General features: G+C 46.9%; 1 protein-coding gene across 19 annotated transcripts in view; it reads left to right on the forward strand.

Annotated features, from left to right (window-relative positions):
• ZMYND8 (zinc finger MYND-type containing 8) overlaps nucleotides 1-20,775 on the forward strand; it is a 110,224-nt gene that overhangs the window by 1,953 nt on the left and 87,496 nt on the right. For 18 of the 19 annotated variants that reach the window (XM_070420784.1, XM_070420795.1, XM_070420797.1 and 15 more), the window contains exon 2: nucleotides 7,275-7,345. In XM_070420784.1, the coding sequence (XP_070276885.1) occupies nucleotides 7,275-7,345 (71 nt within the window). Of the gene's footprint in view, nucleotides 1-2,977; nucleotides 3,129-7,274; nucleotides 7,346-20,775 lie in introns of those variants that run through there. The other variant, XM_070420789.1, reaches the window with a different exon arrangement.

The following is a 20,775-nucleotide window of genomic DNA, read 5'->3' on the forward strand; positions in this document are numbered from 1 at the left end:
TATTTCTTACTTTTTTCATTTCCCCTGATCTCTTAATGCTGCAGTTAGAACTTCAGAGTGAAAAAAGTGGACTCTTGTTTGGCATTAGCTTCAGAATTTCCCTAGAAGTTCAGTGCATCAATTTCCAGCCTGGAGACCAATCCCGCATAGCTGTAAATGCTGGAAATATATTCAATTGCTGTCTTATGCCAACCTGATGGAGTCCATAATCTTTTTTCCTTTTAAATTAGTGTCCAGCTTTTAGCACCCATGGGAAAAAAGGCTCATTTAATGGTGAGAAATGTACCAAACTCTAAGTTAAGAAAAGTCTGTGGAAGGCCAGCTTCTTAGAGTAAAATGTCAAGAGTTAATGATGTTTTATATACTTAAAACTGAACAGTTGTCCTGCCCCACACAAGTCAGTTCAGACATTTAGCTATTTTCTTTGTTCTTGTCTCCTGACTGTAAATGGAAATTATATACTGAGGTTCGTGTGGCCTCCCTAGAAGCAATATCTAATCACAAGACTCCTGCTTTGGTGCCGTCAGTGTTTGCATAATGGCGTATTTGTTGGGCTGGAAGGAAACCTAAGGGCAAGGTATTTGTCCTCTAAAAGCTCACATTGAAAATGGCTCACACAGGTTTGCGAAGCCAAGATCTGTTTTCAAACGTGCAGCCAGCCCCAGCAAGTTCCCAGTCTGGACCAAGCTAGTCACTTTTCCTGGGTACTGTGGCCCCCACTGAGCATGAGTCTGTAACAAGTCAGTTGCTTTCAAAGTAGCATTATTTTCCAGTTTCAGTTAGGGGGTAAACATGTCTGCATTGCAGCAGGACTAGGTAGGCACAGCAGTGCTGGCTCACAGAGCAGCCCAATGGGGCTCCTCTCTCCAGCTTTTGAACCAATAGACTGGGAGGAAAGGTTACAGATTGACAATTGCAGTGGCCGAATTGAGACTGGGCCTTCTGGAAATTTCTACCATCTTTGTTCCTTTTAGGAAAAACAGATCCACCAAGCGGAAGAGTCTCCTGCATTCCATTCCTAAGGCATTTCTCCCCCCCTCCCCTTCCTTTTTTACATCAAGGTAGAATGTTCTCTCTGCCACGTTTGAAAATTGCAGAGGGAGGGACAGAACATGGGGCTGTTTTCCTTTTTCCTTCTGCCTCCTCAGTCCCTAAAGAGGATGCACAGCTGCAAGGAACAAACACAGACACACTGGACCTTTTGATTCCTCTCTCCCCCTCCCTTTTCTTCCCCTTCAAGACCCTCCAGGATGGATTCACTTTCTGCTTTGGGAAATTAAGTGGCATTCACATGGGGGAGGGGGAGCAACTGCTTTTATTAGCTCCAGAAAATGGTCAGTGTTCCCTGTGTAACTAGGAATTAATTATATATAATCACTCAGTAAACTTTCTACATAGTTTTTCTAATTGCCGGGCATGAACATGGTTAGCCTGTTGGAGCCCCATCCAGTTACTTTTGTAATTACTAGCTCAAAGATTTGAGTCAGAAAGAAGGGAACAATGGGGCATCTTGGATTATAAATTAAGGATGAAAACAATAGCTCCCCCCCACCCCCCTTTCTTTCTTTCTTTTTCTTTCTTTCTTGTAACCCCTTTTCTTTCCCTGGGAGGACAGTGGCGAACCGCTTCAGGTCTTAAATAGGAGAGGAGGAAAGGACTCAATCTGTAAAAAGCCAGGGTGACAGTAACCCAGAAAACCCTGAAGGCAGAGGTAGGTTTTTTGAGTCCAACCACTTCAAATGTGTGATCTCTTTGTTTCTTTTGCCTTTTCCCTTCTCTCTCTTGTAGCAGAGGCAACAAACATTTGTCAGCTGAGAAGCCCTAGATCTGGCTTTGCCTCTGGTTGACCCTGAAAAGAAAGACACTCAAAAAGTGCCTTTGCCACCGCACAGCAGAGATTTAGTAAGGGAATATGTTGAGAAGCCCTGGTGTTGCTCTGAAATGCAAAAACGAGGATTCACCCCTGGCTTTTCAGGTTGCCTAGGCTATGGCTGCCCTTCCCCCTCCCCAATCTCCTTCCAGATAAACAAGCTGGCGGGAGCCATTTCAGCCCTGCAGCTAGCCAGGCTGCTAGGCTGTCCCTCCTCATCAAGATTACCCACCTATCGGCTGGCCGGCGAGGAGCCAACCGCCCGTCCCAGCCCTGGCACAGCCTTGGGCACCATGCCCTCCTGTCTCCCCTGGAGCGAAAAAGCAGTCACCTTGAAACTCTCCCCTCCCAGCACCACAGCGCTGAGGCCAGTACTCAGACCTGTAACCGTAGATTACATTATCCACTCTGAGGCTATTCGTTTGGCCTCTGAAAGCGGGTTTTGCAAAACCAGCGGTTAATTTTTAGGGCTCTGTTGGGGGTGGACCCAAATCTAATCTGTGCATTGGCTGAGCGAATATTTTACTGTTGTGTCCCTGCAGACTCCCAATTGTCTTTCCTTGATGCTGTCTTAGGACTGGCTGGGCATTTGGTGGCCGTGTTCAAGCTCATAACACAGCCTTTTGATTTTACCTCGGCCTCGGACTGGGGTGCTGCCCTTTAGCTGGGCTTTTCAGGTGCCCGCTGTCCTGGAAGCCCTTTCATTTTACCTAGCTCCTTTTGGGTATGGATGCAAAGCTGGCTTTTAATATACCAACAAGGGGAAATGGACTTCCTTCCTTCCCCTCGCCAGCCTGCTGCTCCCTTGTAACGTGTGTGTGCGCGTGTTTTGCACCGACACCTGTCTGTCCGCAGCTTCTGCCACACGCCTGCCTGTTTCCTAATCTTCAACCGCCTAATTCGAGGGCAGAAGGTGCCTCTTCTCAGAGCCTCATGGTGCAGGCTCAGGATCCGAAAGGGAAGGGTTTTCCTTAGGAACCTGTGACTTCACAAACTCCCCCCTGTCATTGCAGGGTTTTTTTTTTTTTAAGCTTCTACACGTTGGGTTGTTGGTGCCCTCTGGTTGAGCGCTGCCTGGTTCTGATCTTTAGGAGGGTGGCTTGAAAAGTAGCAGGGCTGCCTAACCACGAGCTGCAGCTATTGAACAAACTGCTACCATTTTAGCTTCAGCCCAGGAATGAGGGAGGCAGTGTTGCCAGACGCCATTTTAAGAATCCTGCATAAATAGCTTAGCTACCGATGACTCTGCCCGTTTTAGGTGAGTGCTTATATAAAGCTGCTCTGCTAACCGCCCCCCCCCCCCCATTAAAACAAAATGAATTGCAGATTTAGGGGAGCATGGTTTTTAAAATTTGATGTTGGTTATTTTGTGATCTAGAAGAGGAAGGTGTTGTGTCTTGGGGATTAACTGTTTCTTACAGCCTGGACCAGTTTGGGATTCTGAATGAAAGTGAAAAAGCTGAAGGAAAAGTCCTTTGGAATGATGCATGATTCTTTGAATTGCTGCGGGGTGATCCTCAGCTATAGAGCCAGAGTCTTGTGCATGCTGGTTGTATATTCTAGATGGGTTTAGATATTCTTGGTTAAAAGTCAAGTAGTAGGGACACTTGGGGGAAAGAAAGGTCTGGGCATTGTGTATCCAGGCATTTTTCTGTTAAAACTATATGTATATGTATTTTTCTCTCTCTCCCTTTTGGAAGTCCTCAGGGGATGGGATTCCTGGGAATTACGGACCAGCCTTGAGTCCTCAGAATTAATAATCAGAAGGCTTACAGCATCCTGGAGGTGCAGCAGTTCATCTGCAACTTTTAATTGCTCTTTTTTAAAAGTGCTTGCAGGTTAAGAGGGAAGCATAGGTTTTCTTGCTCAGGCATTGGGAGAGAAATCTTTTATTCTTTCAGGGACTGGCTGGCATGCCCTTGGTTATATTTGCAGGCACTGTTGTTTCTTGAATTGTCTGAAATGTATCAGTTTGTAAAATCCAGAGGCAGGTGACTTGGGTAAATGGGAGTGTAAGAAGTGGTGGTGGTAACATTTGTGTACAACTAGTTGATGGTGAATTTTCCTGTGGGGGGAGAGACGGCAGTTTGATTTGCAGCTAATATTACCCTTTCCTCATGTGGGTATCCTCAGCCTTCCCTGCAGATTTTGAAAGAAAAGAAAAAAAAAGTAATGTCAGTTTGAAACAAGTGCTTGTTGTCCCCTTGTTTTTTGACCTAGGTAATCCCGGGTTGCTGGAAGCTAACAGATAGGGAAGAAAAGATGCTGGATATTTCCTAAGACTTTAATGTGTGAATAACAAGAGTTGAAAGCCCTTTCTGCAGATGCATCCACCTCTTCTTTTTAACAATTATGGTTATTTGACTGTGTGTGTGTGTGTGTGTGTGTGTGTTTTATCCAAATGACTGAACAGTTCTTAACCTAAATTGACCAAGATCTGTGGGGTACAGGTACAAACCTTTTCTCACCACCACTTTTGGTGTAGTATAAATAGGCTTTCCCCTAATAACATACTAATATTTAAAACGAAGCCAAAAGAAAAAAAAAAGACAACAACACAGCAAACCTGAGTTCAGTGGTGTAGAAAAAGGAAGTCCCTTTAGATGTGGCTATGCAAAATGACTAATTTTGCATTCTGGTCTTTGCTTTTGTAAATGATTCCCCCCCCCCCCCCCCCCCCCAATGCATAGACACTGCAATTTCCTTTAATCAAACACAAATTATTGTATGCATTGTGTGCACACACATGTGCATGTACGGGTTCCCTTTGGAATGATGGCTTGCTGATCGGTGAAAAAGATGGTTTTCTGAAATTGTTGTGCTCAAAATCCTTGCTAAAGCTGGTGGTGCTATTGCTAAAGTTAGGTGATGATGGTGGCCCACTTGCAATACTTGGAAAGATAAAACAGCTTACCCCCCCCCCCCCCCCCTTGTCTGCTTCAGAATTGATTATCTTAAACTCAGCAGCAAATAGCCCCTACATCACTAGTTTGCATTTTCTTAGCCTCACAACAGCATTTCTGCTGCAAGTATTCAACTCCTCTAGGCTGTTACAAGCCAAATCATTGTTCTCTTGAACACAGCCCTCCTCCATGATGCATATACCTTTGAATGTCTTCATCCCTGCAGAAATCCTTCCAGTGGGCTTTTGGGGCTCTGTTATGCATAAATTGTTTCTTTCACGACCAGACATTTCGGTTGGACCCCAGATTAGCGTTTTTCTCTGTCACTCCAAATATGGGATTGGTTTCAAGAAGTTTAAGATTTCACATACTTCATGCTAGAGGGGGAAACATTTCTAGTTGGTAGAAAAGATCAAGGTGGCTATTTGTTCCTTTGAAGTGGACCATCTATCCAGCTCTGAAGGCTGCATGGGGCTTTTTGTTAAAATTTATTTCCAATCACCCCAAGCAAGAAACCATCACCAGTATCTATTTGGACAACCTGTGTGTGTTTCTGAGTTGAGAATGTGTGCCTCTTAAGTTGGAGTAGAAGGTATTAGTGCTGAAATCACCTTCCACCATCACCGTTGTATTATTGCATGTTAGCGATGCGTTTAAATGTAAAAGGCTGCTTTCTTCTGATGAAAACTGTTCGTGACAATCTGTCAGTTGTTTCTGGTGATTTGTGTCACAGCCTTTCTCTACAGATGCAGTGCAAATGAAATTGTTAACGGGGTTCAATATCAGAGAGCGAAAGGTGTTAATATGCTGATTTAAAACCAAACTACCTTTCTTCTCAGTGCTGGCACTAGGGAAGTTTGAGGCCTCCAAGTTCTTACAATTTAACTCTAAGCTATCATCTCTTCCTTTCTGTGTAGTTCCCATTTCGATGAACTCTTCCCCCAACAAACGTGGAACTCCCCTAAGCATACCTCCATGTGACAGGCCTTCTTGGACTCTTTTGTCCCAGTCCCAGACTACTGAGCACAGAACGACACTCTCATCCTACCTCTCCTGCCCGGCCTCCCTTCTGTCCTGGCTTTGAGTCTTCCCAATGGAAAATTCTAGCCATAGCAATTGGGAACACACCGATTTCTTGTTGAACCACAGTCGGGTGGAATTGCATTAGAGTAATTGTTCAGATTCTTTTTTTGTTGTTGTTAAATCTTCACCTGAGGATATTTTTTCCCATTTGATTTTTAGATAGAGTGGAAGGGTGGGGGGAGGGGGGGGGAGAGAGAGAGAGAGAGAGAGAGAGAGAGAGAGAAGGGGGGAAAGAGATGGAGAAGGGGGTAGAGAGAGAGAAACATTGATGTGAGAGAGACACATTGATTGGTTGCCTCCCACACACACTCCAGATAGAACCTGCAACCTAGATATGTGCTCTTGACTGGGAACCTGAGACCCTTTGGTGCTGGGTCCGACACTCTAACCACTGAGCAACACTGGCCAGGGCTGTTAAGATTCTTATCACTTCACTGTCAGCCCCAGAATGTTGAAGTTCTTCGTACCTCACCATTTGCACCTATTTAAGCAGACTTTCACTGGCTTGATTTAGGGGTGTGTGTGTGTGTGTGTGTGTGTGTGTGTAAGATACAAAATGGTTTGTACTCTATTCAGTGCGAGTTCCAGAAGAGAAAGGGAGAGAAGATTCTGGTGGACCTTCCCAGCAAAGGGGGCCTTCTTTCTCGCGTCTCTCCCCAACCCCCATCTCTCAGCCTCTCTCTCAAAGAATCCTTCCTCCTTCCACTTTAGTGGTGGGGAATAATTAGTCACAGCTCAAAAGAGGGCCATTGCTTTCTCTAAGCCATGCCTGCTGCCCAGAGGACACATCCCTGGGGGTGGGGGATGGGAGTGTGGAGACCCCGATCCTAGTGCCTGGGGTAAATGCCGGTGGCTTGAATGTTTCCAGACAAGGCTTTTTGCTTCTAGCCCGGGCAGATTTTTCTACTTTGCAATTCTGTACATTTTCCCCCTGTTCCTGCCCCTTCTTGAAATTGTAAGATGCAGCAGGGAGGTCTGAGAAATGCTGTTTGCCTTACAGAATTCAGACATCAGAACTCTGCATACCCTGCAAACCCCCTCCTACCTGAATCCGGTGTTAACAGTGAGACACTTGTTTACTCCAAGGCTGGGTGCTCATTGGCCCATGGGGGCAGATTGTAATTGTGTATCTAAAAAAATGCTCTTTGCATCCCCCACCAGCACGATAACTGGAGTAGTAATTTGACTTAAAGGAAGGACGACCCGGTGTCTTAAAAATACTCCTTTAGGAGGCATTACCCTTTGTTTGCAATCAGGTGTGGGTTTCTTCCCCCCCCCCCCCCCCGCCCCCATCCCTCCATAAGGATGGGGGATTGTCTTAAAGTTGGGTTTGTCGTTAGGACTTCTAAATAGCTAGCTGCCCCCATGGGGCAAGTTCTCAGTCTTCCTCAACCTGAACGTAATTTGCTCTGTTTCAGCTTGGCCGAGGAGGAAATCAAAACAGAACAGGAGGTGGTAGAGGGCATGGATATCTCCACTCGCTCCAAAGGTGAGTAAAAATCTCGGATTATCTATTCCAGATCAGAGGAGGAAATTGGAATTTCTCTTTCTTGTTGTGGTGCAGCCAAGTGTGGCTCCATGAGCCGAGGCTGCAACAACGCGCCTCCGACTTTGAGCTGTGAGACCTTAGATGGGTGAACCTAATTTATGGAGAAATCTTTCTGCTTTTCTTTCCCTTGCGTGTCTGTGCAGGTAGACCGACCTGTCGGGGGTTGTCCACGAGCACACGTTTTCTATCTTGACTAAGGGTGGCTGGCTGCCTCTCTGCAGGGTGACTTTCAGGAACCAGAATTTAAATAAAGTACGTTCTGGAAGCCAGCCATCTCCAGCTGCTGCGAGGTTCCTTATGTTAATAAACGTGACCTGATTGGAATCACGGAAGTGGGAGAAAATGCAGGACTTTCTGGAATTTCGGGGGCCGGTATTTGCATTTAGGACAAAATTTAGCAAATGAGAGCAAACACAGTTGACGTTTCCTAATAACAGAAACCTGTATGTTAGACTCCTCCAACTTCTAATTGAGGGATTGGGACTTTTTGTTTGGTGTGTGTGAGATTTCATGAGGCTTCCCCAAAAGGGAAGCAGTTGTTCACTTTTGCCTCCAGGGTGCTTTTGAAAATGAGCGACTGGAGTATTTTTCATATCTTTGGTTGATGAAAATGCTCATCTCTAAACTTAATGGTTGTACCACACTGTCGTTACTCCTTTGACGAGGCGCTGAGTGCCTGCTCTGAGCACTCAGCCTGGTGCTGTGGGGCACGGGGGAGGCCAGAAGGGCTGGGGAGAGGGTTGTTGACAGACTCACCCAGAAAGATTCCCATCTCGCTAGCTAGAGAGCCCCACGAAAGTGGCTCCCTAAATGCGTTTGCAACAACAAAGGTTTGTGAGGATTTTTATAAGCTTGTCATTTTGGGCAGAGATAGGGGTCCTGGCGCCATGGCTGGGACCTGGGTATGGGAGCTGGCTGTCGCTGGGGCTGGCCTGACAGATGGAGGACTGGCATGGTCCAGAGAGGAGGCGGGAGGCACCTCCTGTTGGAAGGCCAGGCTGCCCACGTGGGTGGTCTGTGCCTGGGGGGCGGGGGAAGGGAGAGAATAACTGGAGAGGTTGGCAGGGTGGGCCCAGTCAGTGGGCGCTGCATCTTTCATCACAGTCCCCATCCAGCCCATGGGGGCCACCAGTGGGGGAGTTTTGAGCAAGGAAAGAACCTTCCTGAAGGGGTATTGTGAGACAGAGGTTGAGGGAGTGGGGCCCACTCCCCTCCCCCCCTTGTGGTCAGAGGGTGCAGGGAGAACCCAGAGAAAGGAAGCTGGAGATGGGGGTCTCTTTCTGTTCAGTTTTCTGTGGGGCTTGGACACCTTTTGTCTCTGTGCCTCCGTTTTCTTCTCTGTAAAATGGGGTGTTAGGTTAGATTCTAAAATTCCTCCCACCTTGGCCTTCTCTTGTAGAAAGAATACTCAGAGGGACCCTTTCCCCCTCCCTACGTGGGAGTTCATTCTGTGGGACTCTTCCCCCTCCCCACATGGGAGTCTGTATCTATTCTTCAATAAATTTCCACCTTTGCTAAAAAAGAAAAAAAGAAAGAAAGAAAGAAAGAGAGGAACAAAGAAAGAAAGAAAGAAAGAAAGAAAGGAAGAACACTCAGAGTATTTTGAAGGCTGTGCTTGGACCAGGAGCTTTCTCTTACTGAATTCCTCCAATCCCCATGTGACCGAGGTGTTGTTGCCATTTTGCAGATGAGGAAACTGAGGCCCTAAATGGCAATATCTCACAGGCAGTAAGTGGCAGACCTGAGCGAGGCTCTGACTCCAAGGAGGTGCTTCCTTCCTGGAGCCCCGCTGTGGAGACTTCTCCAAGAGGGTCAAAGGCGGGGATTGTCACTGTCCCGGGAGGGGGGCGGGGAGGCCTGCTTTGGTCAGTACACCCCCTTCCCCTATTGAGAATAGGGTGGAGCACCCTATTCCCTTTCCTGTAAGTGTGGAGACCTCTCTTCTTACACCTCCCTAGACATCCTAGCTCTTCACCAGGTGGCATCTTCCTCTGACCGATACATGAAGTGTGACCACTATGGGGTGACCACTGCCCCTCTTTCTTATCTACCCCACTCCAGCCCTCCTCCTATAACAGCTAGGGCGATCAAAAAAGCATTGGTCAGATCTGTCCCATCTTGCTGAGTCCTTCCACTGACCTTCCAGTGCCCTGAGGCTCCAGGCTGCGGCCACTATGCCCTCCCTCCCCGAGCCGGCTTGTTCACCTCGTGACATTCCGTTTACCTCCTCCCCTTCCTCCCCTTGACTCCACTTGAGCGTCCGGGCCCCTTTCCCCTCTGTTTTCTCCTCAGGGCCCCGTGTGTGCTGTGCCCTTTGCTGGGAACATGGTGCCCTGGGTCCTGCTGCCTGTTTCTCATCTCAGATTCATCTCCGACACCATCTCCTTAGGCCTTTAGTGGCCACGCAGTCCACAGGAGCCGGTTCATCATTTTCTGTTACTTTTAGTAACAAACTTCTAATTTTAGATTTCCAGATAAGTTGTGAAGATAGTGCAGAGTGTTCTCAAATCAAACGCCCCCCCCCCCCCCCAGTTTTCCTATTATTAACCTCATGCATTAGTATGTTTCATTTGTCACAAGAAACCCATCGATATTGATGTTATTACCAACTAAAGTCCATGCTTTGTTCAGGTTTCCTTAGTTTTTCCACTAAGGTCCCTGTTCTTTCTTTCTTTCTTTTTTCCCCTGTTAATCCCCCCCAGAGGATATTTTTTCCATTGATTTTGGAAGGGAGGGAGGGAGGGAGGAGAGAGGAAGAGAAAGAGAGAGAGACATCGATTGGTCGCCTCCTGCATGCACCCTGACCTACAACCCAGGTACATACCCTTGACCAAGAATTGAACCCAAGACCTTTCGGTGTGCGGGCTGGTGCTCTAACCACTGAGCAATGATGGCTAGGGCTAAAGTCCCTTTTCTGTCCCCGGATTCCACATAGGATACAACATTATATTTAGTTACACGTCTTCTTTGACTTGTCTTGGCTCTAACAACTCCTGTTTTTGTTTTTGATGACCTTGAGAATGTTGAGGAATACTCGTCAGGTATTTTGTACGGTGTCACTCAACTGGGATTTATCTCATGTTTTTTTTCACATTGGACTGGAGTAGACTGGAATAATGGGGTTTTGGGGAAGAAGACCACAGAATAAAGTGCCATTTCATCACATCATATTAAGGGCACACATTGTAAACGGATTATGTTGACCTTGACCACAGATGCTCAGGTAGCGTTTGTCAGTTTTCTCCCCTTCCACACTGTATGCTTTAGAAGGAAGTCACAATGCCCAGCTCACATGGAGTGGGGAGTTATATTCCTCCTCCTTAAGGCCAGAATATCTACATAAATTACTTGGGATTCTTCTGTATGGGAGATTTGTCTCTTTTTCCCATTTCTTTATTCAATCACTTATTTATATCATCATGGACTCAATTATTTTCTACTTTGGGTTATACAGTCCTATACTAATTTACTTTGTTTCTCAAATTACTTCAGCTTTGGCCATTGGGAGCATTTCAGTATCCCTTTGACATCATTGGGTGGTTGACTGATTGATTGATTGATTAATTGAACACTTTCTTAATTCCTGCCGCTACAAGATAATTTAGGCTCATCTTGCGTATTTCCTGTCACAGCCCTAGCATTGGTCATTTGCCCAAGGAATCCTGCTTTCGTTTATTGGAGAATGGCATTAGAAACCAGGATCCGAGTGCTCAGTGTGCTCCTTGCTACTGATGAGTCTTTGCTCCTATGTCCTCTCAGCGGACAGCAAGGAAAAGGGTTCCTAGCCCATCTATATACACATATCTATAGGCATTTCTCCTTTATATCAAATTAAATGGGTTCATACACTTGTCTCCAATTCTGATCCATTACCGCATGGATCACTCCAGCCTTCTCCCCTTATCTGTAGCATTCCACCATCTGCCATTTGTTTACTGTTTTCTGGTACATTTTAAATCTTCCGTGTACAGCTGGATGAACTTCCAATACATGTGCACTCATGGGACCACAACCCAGAGCAAGATAATTGAATATTTGCGGCATTCCAGAAGGTTCCTCAAAATCACTCCTGATTTTTTCTTCATCTCCCTTGTCCATGACCTTGTAATTCTTTTTTTTTATTTTATATTTTATTGATTTTTTTTACAGAGAGGAATAGAGAGTTAGAAACATCAATGAGAGAGAAACATTGATCAGCTGCCACCTGCACACCCCTACTGGGGATGTGCCTGCAACCAAGGTACATGCCCTTGACCAGAATCGAACCTGGGACCCTTCAGTCCGCAGGTCGACGCTCTATCTCCTGAGCCAAACCGGTCAGGGCCGTAATTCTTATTTATTTGTTTGTTGGTGGTCTTCTCTGCTAAGATGTAGGCTCCTTTGCTCCTCATGTCCTAGGCCCCCTTGCTCAACCCCTCCCTTCCATTCGAGATGCAGGACGGCATGAAGACATAGAAAATCCTCGCTTTTAGAGCCAGGCTCCTTGGGTTCACCTGCTAGCTTGTGCCCTGCCTCGTTAGGTTATTCTTTGTGACTCCGTTTCCCCGTATACGTGGGGATGATGAAGATAGAGGGTTTCGGTGAAGATTAAATTTGCTCACACATAGTGCTCAGAATGGTGCCTGGGACTTGGTGGGCGCTCAGAAATGTTAGCCATGGTTAGAACTGGCATGAACTGGCATGAGTTTGCATTGGTAAGCCTATTAGTAGAGATCCTACGTACCACATTCTACAACTGCCCCCACTTACAGCCTCCAGGAGGAGGGCTTGGAGGTGAATCCGGAAGCTGTGCCCAGGTAACAAAGAATTGGGTAGGGTGACCTGGCAGGCAGGCTCAGGCCAGCTTCTTAGCCTGTGGGCCTCCGAGGCATTGGAGAAAGATGGTCTGCAGCTGTTTGGACTGCTTCCCCCAGGGCGTCTGGGGCCCCTGTTCTAGTGGGGAGTTTGTGAACAGGAGAAGGGGTCACCTGGTTTCGAAGGGGACCTTTCTCTCCCCAGCGGCTGCCTTGGATGGCTTTCTTTGTGTGGAACTGAGCTCCCGTCATCCAGGGGCAGCCTCTGTGTCTAGGGAACCTTCCTGACAGAGCCTCTTGGGTCAGGCAAGGAAATTGCTTACACACAGGCCCGGAGTGATGATTATGAGCCTGGGTTGCTGGGGTTCTGAGCGCTGAAGTCATCATGGTCAAAATGTGAGGTTTGCAAAGGCTGGTGGGATGAAGTCTGATCTCTCAGTCCTAATCATTCCCAAATCCGAGGCGTGGCGATCTGGGCTCAGTGAATACACACTTCATCCTGCAGCCCGTTTTTCTCATGGTTTGGGAATTCCCTGCTCCAGTCCTACACGACTCCATCCCTGTTGGGTTCTTTGGTTGTGCGCAGCCGCTGGTTAACTGGAGAGGAAGGGGAAGAGGAAGGTGGTCAGTAGGCTCATGGGGTCGATGGGAAGGCTGGAGGTCTGGGACTGCTCTGGGGAGTGGAACTGTGTACAGCCTCCTCAGGAGCGACAGGGCAAAGTCCCCAGGGAGAGTCTCACCCAGGGAGAGTGTCATGTGCCTGCACTTTGGCCAGGGAAGGGCTGGTGTCTGGACACCAGAATTGCCCACATCCGGGAAGAGATAATTCCTTAACAGAAGATGAAGTGACTACTCAGGCATCTTGGGAAACTGGCAACAGTATTACTTGGGAAACTTAGAAATGCTGACAATAATTGGCTTCAAATTCTCACATCCTATTACTACATCTGGTCCATATGACCTTTCAGGTTCTCTGACCAAATTTTAGTTGGGACACCCTCTTCCCCCGGACACGTACTCACTTATGAACTGAGTAATTTCCAAGCCGGTCGTTGTCGCTGCGCCAGCCTTGGCATTTACCGAGCGTTTTGAGTTCTCGGGAGATCAAGCTATCGAGCTTTCAAGATGTCAGGTTGACATTTGTGTCTGAGGGCAGTGATCTGCGGAAGATGCTCAGGCATACACCGGAGTACCGTCTAGATGTCAAGTGTGTTTGCCGTGCGAATGTTTTCCGAGTGCTTATTAGGGGCCAGGTATTTTATGCAGATGACTTCATTTGATTCTCATGATCACGTGATGATATGGGTGTGTTGTTAGTCCCATTTTACAGTTAGGGAAACTGAGACTCAGGGACGAATGAAGTGGCTTAGTGGAGAACTGGGATCAGGTTTTATCTTTGAATTTAAACCTTTGGACTTGGTCATGAGCTCTGTCCCAAGGGTTCCAAGTTGGTGTCTGCAGGGGCCAGTGAGTGTAGCTGGCATCTAGGATTTCTGGAGCCTTTGGTGAATAGCAGAGTGTCTGCACCGAAGGGGGAGGGTGCCTCCAGCTGATGCATCCCTGACCAGCAGGAATGTGACTCACTGGGTGTTGCCACTGGGATATTTTTCTGTAAAAACGCCTGATGGAAATATGGTCCGTGCGGCCCATTTTCTGAAAGACGATGCATGAGCCCAACAGAACACATCTCTGGTTCAGGAGTGGCCGAGGGTTGTCAGTTTGCATTCTCTGCGTGAGATTGGTCACCCCGTGCATGAGTCCGAACAAGCCCCTCAAAGGCTGGGGACTTGAAATCTGAAAAATGATGGACCCTGTGAGTTCACGTCTCCATACAAAGGCGTCCCTGTTTGGGCTGCTTGCGTCTTGGTCCTGCCATGTGTGCATTTTGCGGTAATGATTGTGGTGTGCGGATGCTAGGCTGCCAAAGCTGAAACTTTTTTTTTTTAAATGTCTGTGTAATGTCACCCGCACAAGGGAATGAGCCACTTGGAAACCATGCACAGATGCAGCGGAAGCCCAAGATATTAAAATCTTGAACAGTATCATTCTTGCTGAGCTTTGCCTGGGTATGGGTATGTTTTCTGAGACAGGATGCTGGAGAATATGCAATTATAGCAATTTGCTAACCAGTCCCAGACCTTAATTAGTACAGGAGCCTCGTTCTCACTGTTGTATGTAAATTAAGACTGTTTCACAAAGGGATTGTTTATGAGGATGGAGGTGAGCTAGAGACCTTCTGTCGTGTGTTGTTTTTTTTTCCCAAGGAAACTCTTTAAGAAAATATAACCATAAACACTCTTAAATCACAGTGCAATGCAGAAGTGCTGAGAATTTTTCTTAAAAAAAAAAAAAAGAGCATCAGTATTTTTAACTCTATTTTGGCTCGTCTACATCTCCTACAGCCCAAGAAGTGCCATGCGTGTGCTGTGCAACGGAAAGAATTTATTTGTGCGTTAGATAACTACCAGATTGTTCCTCTCCCAACAAGGTCTGAAATGCCCGGAACTCTGAAGACGGCAGATAATGGCTTTCCAAGTCTCTACCTTCCCTTGGCCAGCAGAGCATCCACTGTGGATCTGTTCTCAGAGCCCGGGCGGCACCATCTGTGCAGCGTAGCTCTGTGGTTCACTTGTGCAGAGCCTGTGCTTGCCTCGTTTTTTGAAGCCTGACCCACGTGATGTGTTTACTAGAGGCCCGATGCACGAAAATTCGTGCAAGAGTAGGCCTTCCTTCCCCCGGCTGCCAGCACCAGCTTCCTTCCAGCACCCGGGACCTGGGCTGGCTTACCCTCCGGCCCCAGCTTGGTCAGGAAGGACGTTCAGAAGGGCGTCTGGAAGATGTCTGGTCTAATAAGCATGGTACTCTTTTGTTATTACAGATGTGACTCCTGCTATTCACTACAATGGACTGTTTTCAACCTTAGTTTGATAAGAAGTGTATCTTTTTTTCCCTCTTCCAGCTGCATTTTGGGGCTTCTTCCCGGCCCCTCCCTATTAGCAGCGATTGTTGAGGCTTCTCGAAGACTCCATGTTGCCCTTGCCGGGGCAGGTGTTCAGTACTCGTCCTCCGGGATCTCACAGTGGTTCTCAACCTTGTGGCCCTTTAAACACAGTTCCTCATGTTGTGACCCAACCATAAAATTATTTCCGTTGCTACTTCATAACTAATATTGCTACTGTTATGAATCGTCATGTAAATATCTGATATGCAGGATGGTCTTAGGCGACCCCTGTGAAAGGGTCGTTTGACTGCCAAAGGGGTCGCGACCCACAGGTTGAGAACCACTGTCCTACAGGCATTGGACACTGCTGACCCTTCTTTCCCTGGGAACCGTCTCTTCCTTTGGCTTTTTCTGCCTCCGTGGCCCTGGTTTTCTTCCTGTTCCCCTGGCACCTTCCGTTCTCTCCAGCTTTTAGATGTTGGAGTTGCCGAAAGCGTGGTCCTGTCCTCATCTCCCCCAGCATGTTTTTCCCCTGGGGGATCTTGCCCACATCTGTAGCTTTATGACTCACAACGTTTTCTTATTTCCAATTTAGATCTTTCCCAAGTTATGATGCAGAGGGCCAGCTGCCCACCTGCCCTGCCTACCTATTTATTGTTCATGGATGTCTCAAACGCAACATATCCACTGATTTCACCTCCCAGCTTATCCTCCTGGTCCCCCTAAAACACTTGCTCCTCCGTCACAATGAAATACCCCAGCACTCTGCCACTGGCTGGGCCTGTGGATATGGGACTTCTCCTCTATTCTTCTGTCCTTTTGTCTTTCTGTGTCACTTACTTAGAATATTATATCCTAGATGTCACTCTTCTTTGTGCTATCACCAATCTTTTAGCTGGTCTCACCATCCCAGCCTCCCAGTCTTTCTGAGAGGTCATTTCTTCTGGCTAGTCCCTCTTACTTTAAACTCTAAAGTGCTTTTTTCTTGATTTTAGGGTGAAGATCAAAATGCTAAAATCCTCCTGGCTGGTCTCTGCCCACCTTTCCAGCTTCCCCTCTCCATGTTCCCCTTTTTCTTTGTTCCAGCCGCATGGATCTTCCAGATTCTCAAAAGAGCCATCTCTGGCCATGGGGCCTTTGCGCATGCCTCGGAGATAGGCCTCTCTCTTTTCTTCTAACCTAAATGAGGGTGGGTCCTGCCTTTTTTTGCTCATCTTATTTTTCCCTGTGCCCTTTCTACCACCACTGTGCCTGTTCTGGTTGGTGCACAGCAAATACTGATTTTTAATGAATGAGTGAACGACTTGACTTTGTCTACCAGATGGATAGAATGTTTTTCCTGGAGAAGGAAGTATACAAGCCTTTCTGCTAGAGAAGATGGCTTTGTTTTCCAGCATAATCCGTGCCTGGGAATAATTACCGAAGCTCAAATGTTTGCTCTCTCAGAAACGATTGGTGGCCTGTCTTTCTTTTTCCCTGGGGACATGGTACTGTCTGAAATGGCGCCCTTCCCTCTGATCTCTTTCCTTCCCGAGGTATTAATGCCACTTCTGGTAGGCTCTTTCCAAAACACAGTCGGATTATCCTGTTCTCCTGCTTTATGTTTCCAGTGGCTCCTAAAGACCGAGGTCTTGAGTGGAGATGAAGGCCCTGCGGAACCTGCTGCCCCTCCCCTGTGGCCATGTGCTGGTCCTGTTGTGGCCAGGGCCCTGCTCCTCGCCCAGTCACAGCTTTGCAGCTTCAGACTGCTCTCCCTGAGGACTGCCTTCCCCTCACCTTCTCAGGCCCCCCTCTTGCGGAGCCTTCATTTATACCTCCTACAGTGGAATCCTTTACCTTCCAGAGTCAAAATCACCCTGGAAAGTCCCTTAAATTGCCCATGAATGTACACTCATCAGCTCTGATCAGATATTCTTATGCATGCTAAAGGTGTGTGAATTTCCAGGCTCGGCTAAAGGAGGAATCAATGTCAAGTCCATATTACGTTGCTAGGCATCAAATCATTGTGCCCTTGAGGCATTCAGGATGGGTGGAGGTTTCTACAGTGGCCTGCTCCCTTGCCAGGCTTGCTTCATTGTCTGTTAAATATTGAGCTTCCTCAGCTACACTCTCCAATCAACTAGCCAGGAGCTGTATGTGGCTGTTTAAATTTACATTAATTAAAATAAAAAATTCGTTCCTCAGTCTCACTAGCCATGTTTTAGGTGCTCCGTAGCCATATGTGCCTGGAGGCTGCAGCCTTAGGCAGCACATCATCATGGAAAGCTTTAATTACTTTAATGCATTAATGGATTTGTTGTGAGTGCCGAGCTGGATGCTATAGGTGAAGATACTGAGTTAGCCAGGGACTGGCCCAGCATGGAACACGCTCAGTAAAGGAGTATTGTGTTGAGGTCTGAATTTTGCTTCATCTCTTGAGTCTGCTCTGTTTTGAAAAGTTCTGCAAAGAAAACATGGCTCTAATCTTGTCTTCCCAAGTTGGATTTCTTACCAAGGCCCCGCTTGAACTGCCTTTCTGTCAGGCCCTTTGGCATCTTGGCACTGGCTGGAGGAAAATACCACAGGATATGCTGGTTTGCCCTCTCCCCAGCCTTCAAAACACTTTATTGTAAAATTAATTTACCTGTGTGTCTCCTCACCTGGAGTGATATGGGAACCAGGTCTCTCCCTTCTTTGACAAACAGGAGTCTGGTGATGTTATAGTAGCTGCTCAATAAATGTTACTGTTTTTTAAAATCCTCACCTGAGATAGAGTGTCGTCTGCAGAGTGAAGGGTCCCAGGTTCGATTTCAGTCAAGGGCACGTGCCCGAGTTGTGGGCCTGATTCCCCAGTGCGGGGCGTGCAGGAGGCAGCCGATCAATGATTCTCTCATCATTGATGTTTCTCTCTCTCTCTCTCTCCCTTCCTCTTTGAAATCAATAAAATATATATGTATATATATAATATATATGTATTTATATATGAGAGATTTTTAGGGTTAGATTTAATTATCTGGGAGTTAAGAATAATAGAGACCCTGGCAAAGGGGAATTTTGCCAGGATTATTCCATGTGGAAATGGGGGCCTGTGTGGCTGGATCTTCTGATTCCTTTGTTTACTTGTTTAAGAGAAGCTGGAAATCGATCTTCTAGGGCAGTGGTTTTCAACCTTGGCTGCACATTAGAATCACCTGGGAATCTTTTTTAAAATCCTGTTACTAATGTTGTGGCCCCACCTCATAACAAAGAAACAGAATTTCCAGAGGATGAGGCCCAGAAATCAGAATTTAAAAAAGATTCCTAGGTGATTCTAATGTGCAGCCAAGGTTGAGAACCACTGCATTAGATTGTCAAATAAAAAAAAACACACAAAACAAACAAACCCACGGCAACTGTCAATACAACAATAGCTGTCCAGTGTGAATGAATCAAAATGACACCTATTTTTTGGTCAGATTGGCCCAAAATATATTTTTTGGTGTGCTGCAGAATTTTAGTGATTAGTTTATGTGTGCCATGAGATGAAGAAGGTTGAAAATCATTGTCCTGGACTGAATCCTTCCTGGTGATCGCTTCCCTTGACCACTGGACCATCTCGTCAGCTATCACTAGGGTCCTGTTCTGAGTAAGGCTGACTTTTTTTTTAAAAACATATTTTATTGATTTTTTACAGAGAGGAAGGGAGAGAGAGAGAGAGTCAGAAACATCGATGAGAGAGAAACATCGATCAGCCGCCTCCTGCACATCCCCCACTGGGGATGTGCCCGCAACCCAGGTACATGCCCTTGACCGGAATCGAACCTGGGACCCTTCAGTCCGCAGGCCGACGCTCTATCACCTGAGCCAAACCGGTTTCGGCAAAGGCTCACTTTCTATTCCCACATACTAATCTCGACCGTCTTTCCAACCAGGTTGTTACAGTGGGGCCTTGACTTACGAGTGTCCCGACTAACGAGTTTTTTTATTTTTGAGATACGAGCCGTCTCTCTCGGCTGATTTTTTGCTTTGAGTTGCGAGCTAAAATTCGGGTTACGAGCCAGCTTCAGATACCCCATCGCTAGTTGGCGCAGCGAACGTCACAGTGAACGCCACAACATCAGCCCAGCATCACGTGTCTCACTCGTTCACTTTATGATTTGACATACGAGTAATTTGAGTTATGAGCTCCGTCACGGAACAAATTAAACTCGTAAGTCAAGGCTCCACTGTATTTCTTGGGTTGGGGCCAGATACACTAGTTGGTGAGAGTTGTTGACAAATAGGAATCTTTCGAATCTAGACTCATCTCAGGGATTAAGGGAGGCGTTAAAAAGAGATCTTCAGACTTAAAAGGGTCTGATAAGAAAAGGGGCAAAGAATCAGGACTAAAAAATTTGGTTCAAGTGCCAGCACAGTGGGGGTCTCCCAGTGTGGAGCATGAGATAGAGTGTTTTCCCCAGAGAAAGTCATTCCTTTTTTAAACACTAAGTGATCTTAAACAATAGTCCTCCCCAGGAAGGATGGAGAGAGCTAGGAAATGGGTGGCCTGAAAACACCTGAGTTTTCTCCCTTTGGTTCTCAGTAATTGTGTTTATTAGCTGCATAGGCCCATCACGTTCACGACATAAATTCTTACTTTATTCCCTACTTTGGGAGAAATGGGCTCTTTTAGGCAAGAAACAAGAAAGGCTGAGTACCTTTGGAAAGGGCATTTCCTGCTCTAGTTCCTTTCGGACCCTGAAATGGCTAGGCTGCCTTTAGTGTAATCTTCCCTGTTGACTTCACAACCCTCCTGCCTTCTGGCTTTGCTGCGAGAAATTCTTAGACCGGGGAAGGAAAACTGGAGTTTCCTGTGAGTCAGGTCTGCTCGGCACACCTCGAAGCTTTGTTAACCTCTCCTGCTTGTAGCTGGTCAGATGTGCATGCATTTGGGGGGCACGTCTGAGCCGGGCCCTGAGCCAGGCCCTGGGCCCCAGCAGGGAAAGAAGAACTGAGATCAAGCGTACATTCTGAAGGAGATGCTATACACAAGTGAACCAGCAGAAAAGAACACAATTTTCGAACATTTCCAGCTAGAGAAGACTGCAGTGAAGAAACAAAAAGATGATACAATAAAGGGGGTGGAGGCTGGGTGGTCAGGGGAAGGTTTTTCTGGGGAGGTGACAGCTAACTATGGGAAAATTAGGCGTAAGCCATTCTAGATGGAAGGGCTAGCAAGTGCAGATGAGTTCAGCTTGTTTGAGGCCATTATGTGTAGGGGTAAGTGAATGGAGGAGAAGAGGTGAGCAGGGCCAGATCCCTGGGGGCACTGTAGGTCTTCATAAAAGGTTGGGTGTCTAAGTCTCTTGGAGGGTTTTATGTAGGGGACTTCTTATCTTTTGTTAATCCTCACCTGAGGATATTCCCTCCCCCATTGCTTTTCAGAGAGAGTGGAAGGGTAGGAGGGAAGAGAAGGGGGGGAGAGAGAGAGAGAGAGAGGGAGAGAAACATTGATGTATGATGCGGGAGAGACACATTAACTGGTTGCCTCCCACAGGCTCCCTGACTGGAAGGTGGGGAGTGAACTGCAACTCAGATATGTGCCCTTGACATTGGAATCGAACCCGTGACCCTTGGGGGGGGTGTGAGCCGATGCTCTAACCATTGGACACACTGGTCAGGGCAGGGACTGCTTATCT

The sequence above is a fragment of the Myotis yumanensis genome, unplaced genomic scaffold (assembly GCF_028538775.1).
Source record: "Myotis yumanensis isolate MYYU_CA2020_CCGP unplaced genomic scaffold, mMyoYum1.0.hap1 SCAF_7, whole genome shotgun sequence".
Lineage (NCBI taxonomy): Eukaryota > Metazoa > Chordata > Mammalia > Chiroptera > Vespertilionidae > Myotis > Myotis yumanensis.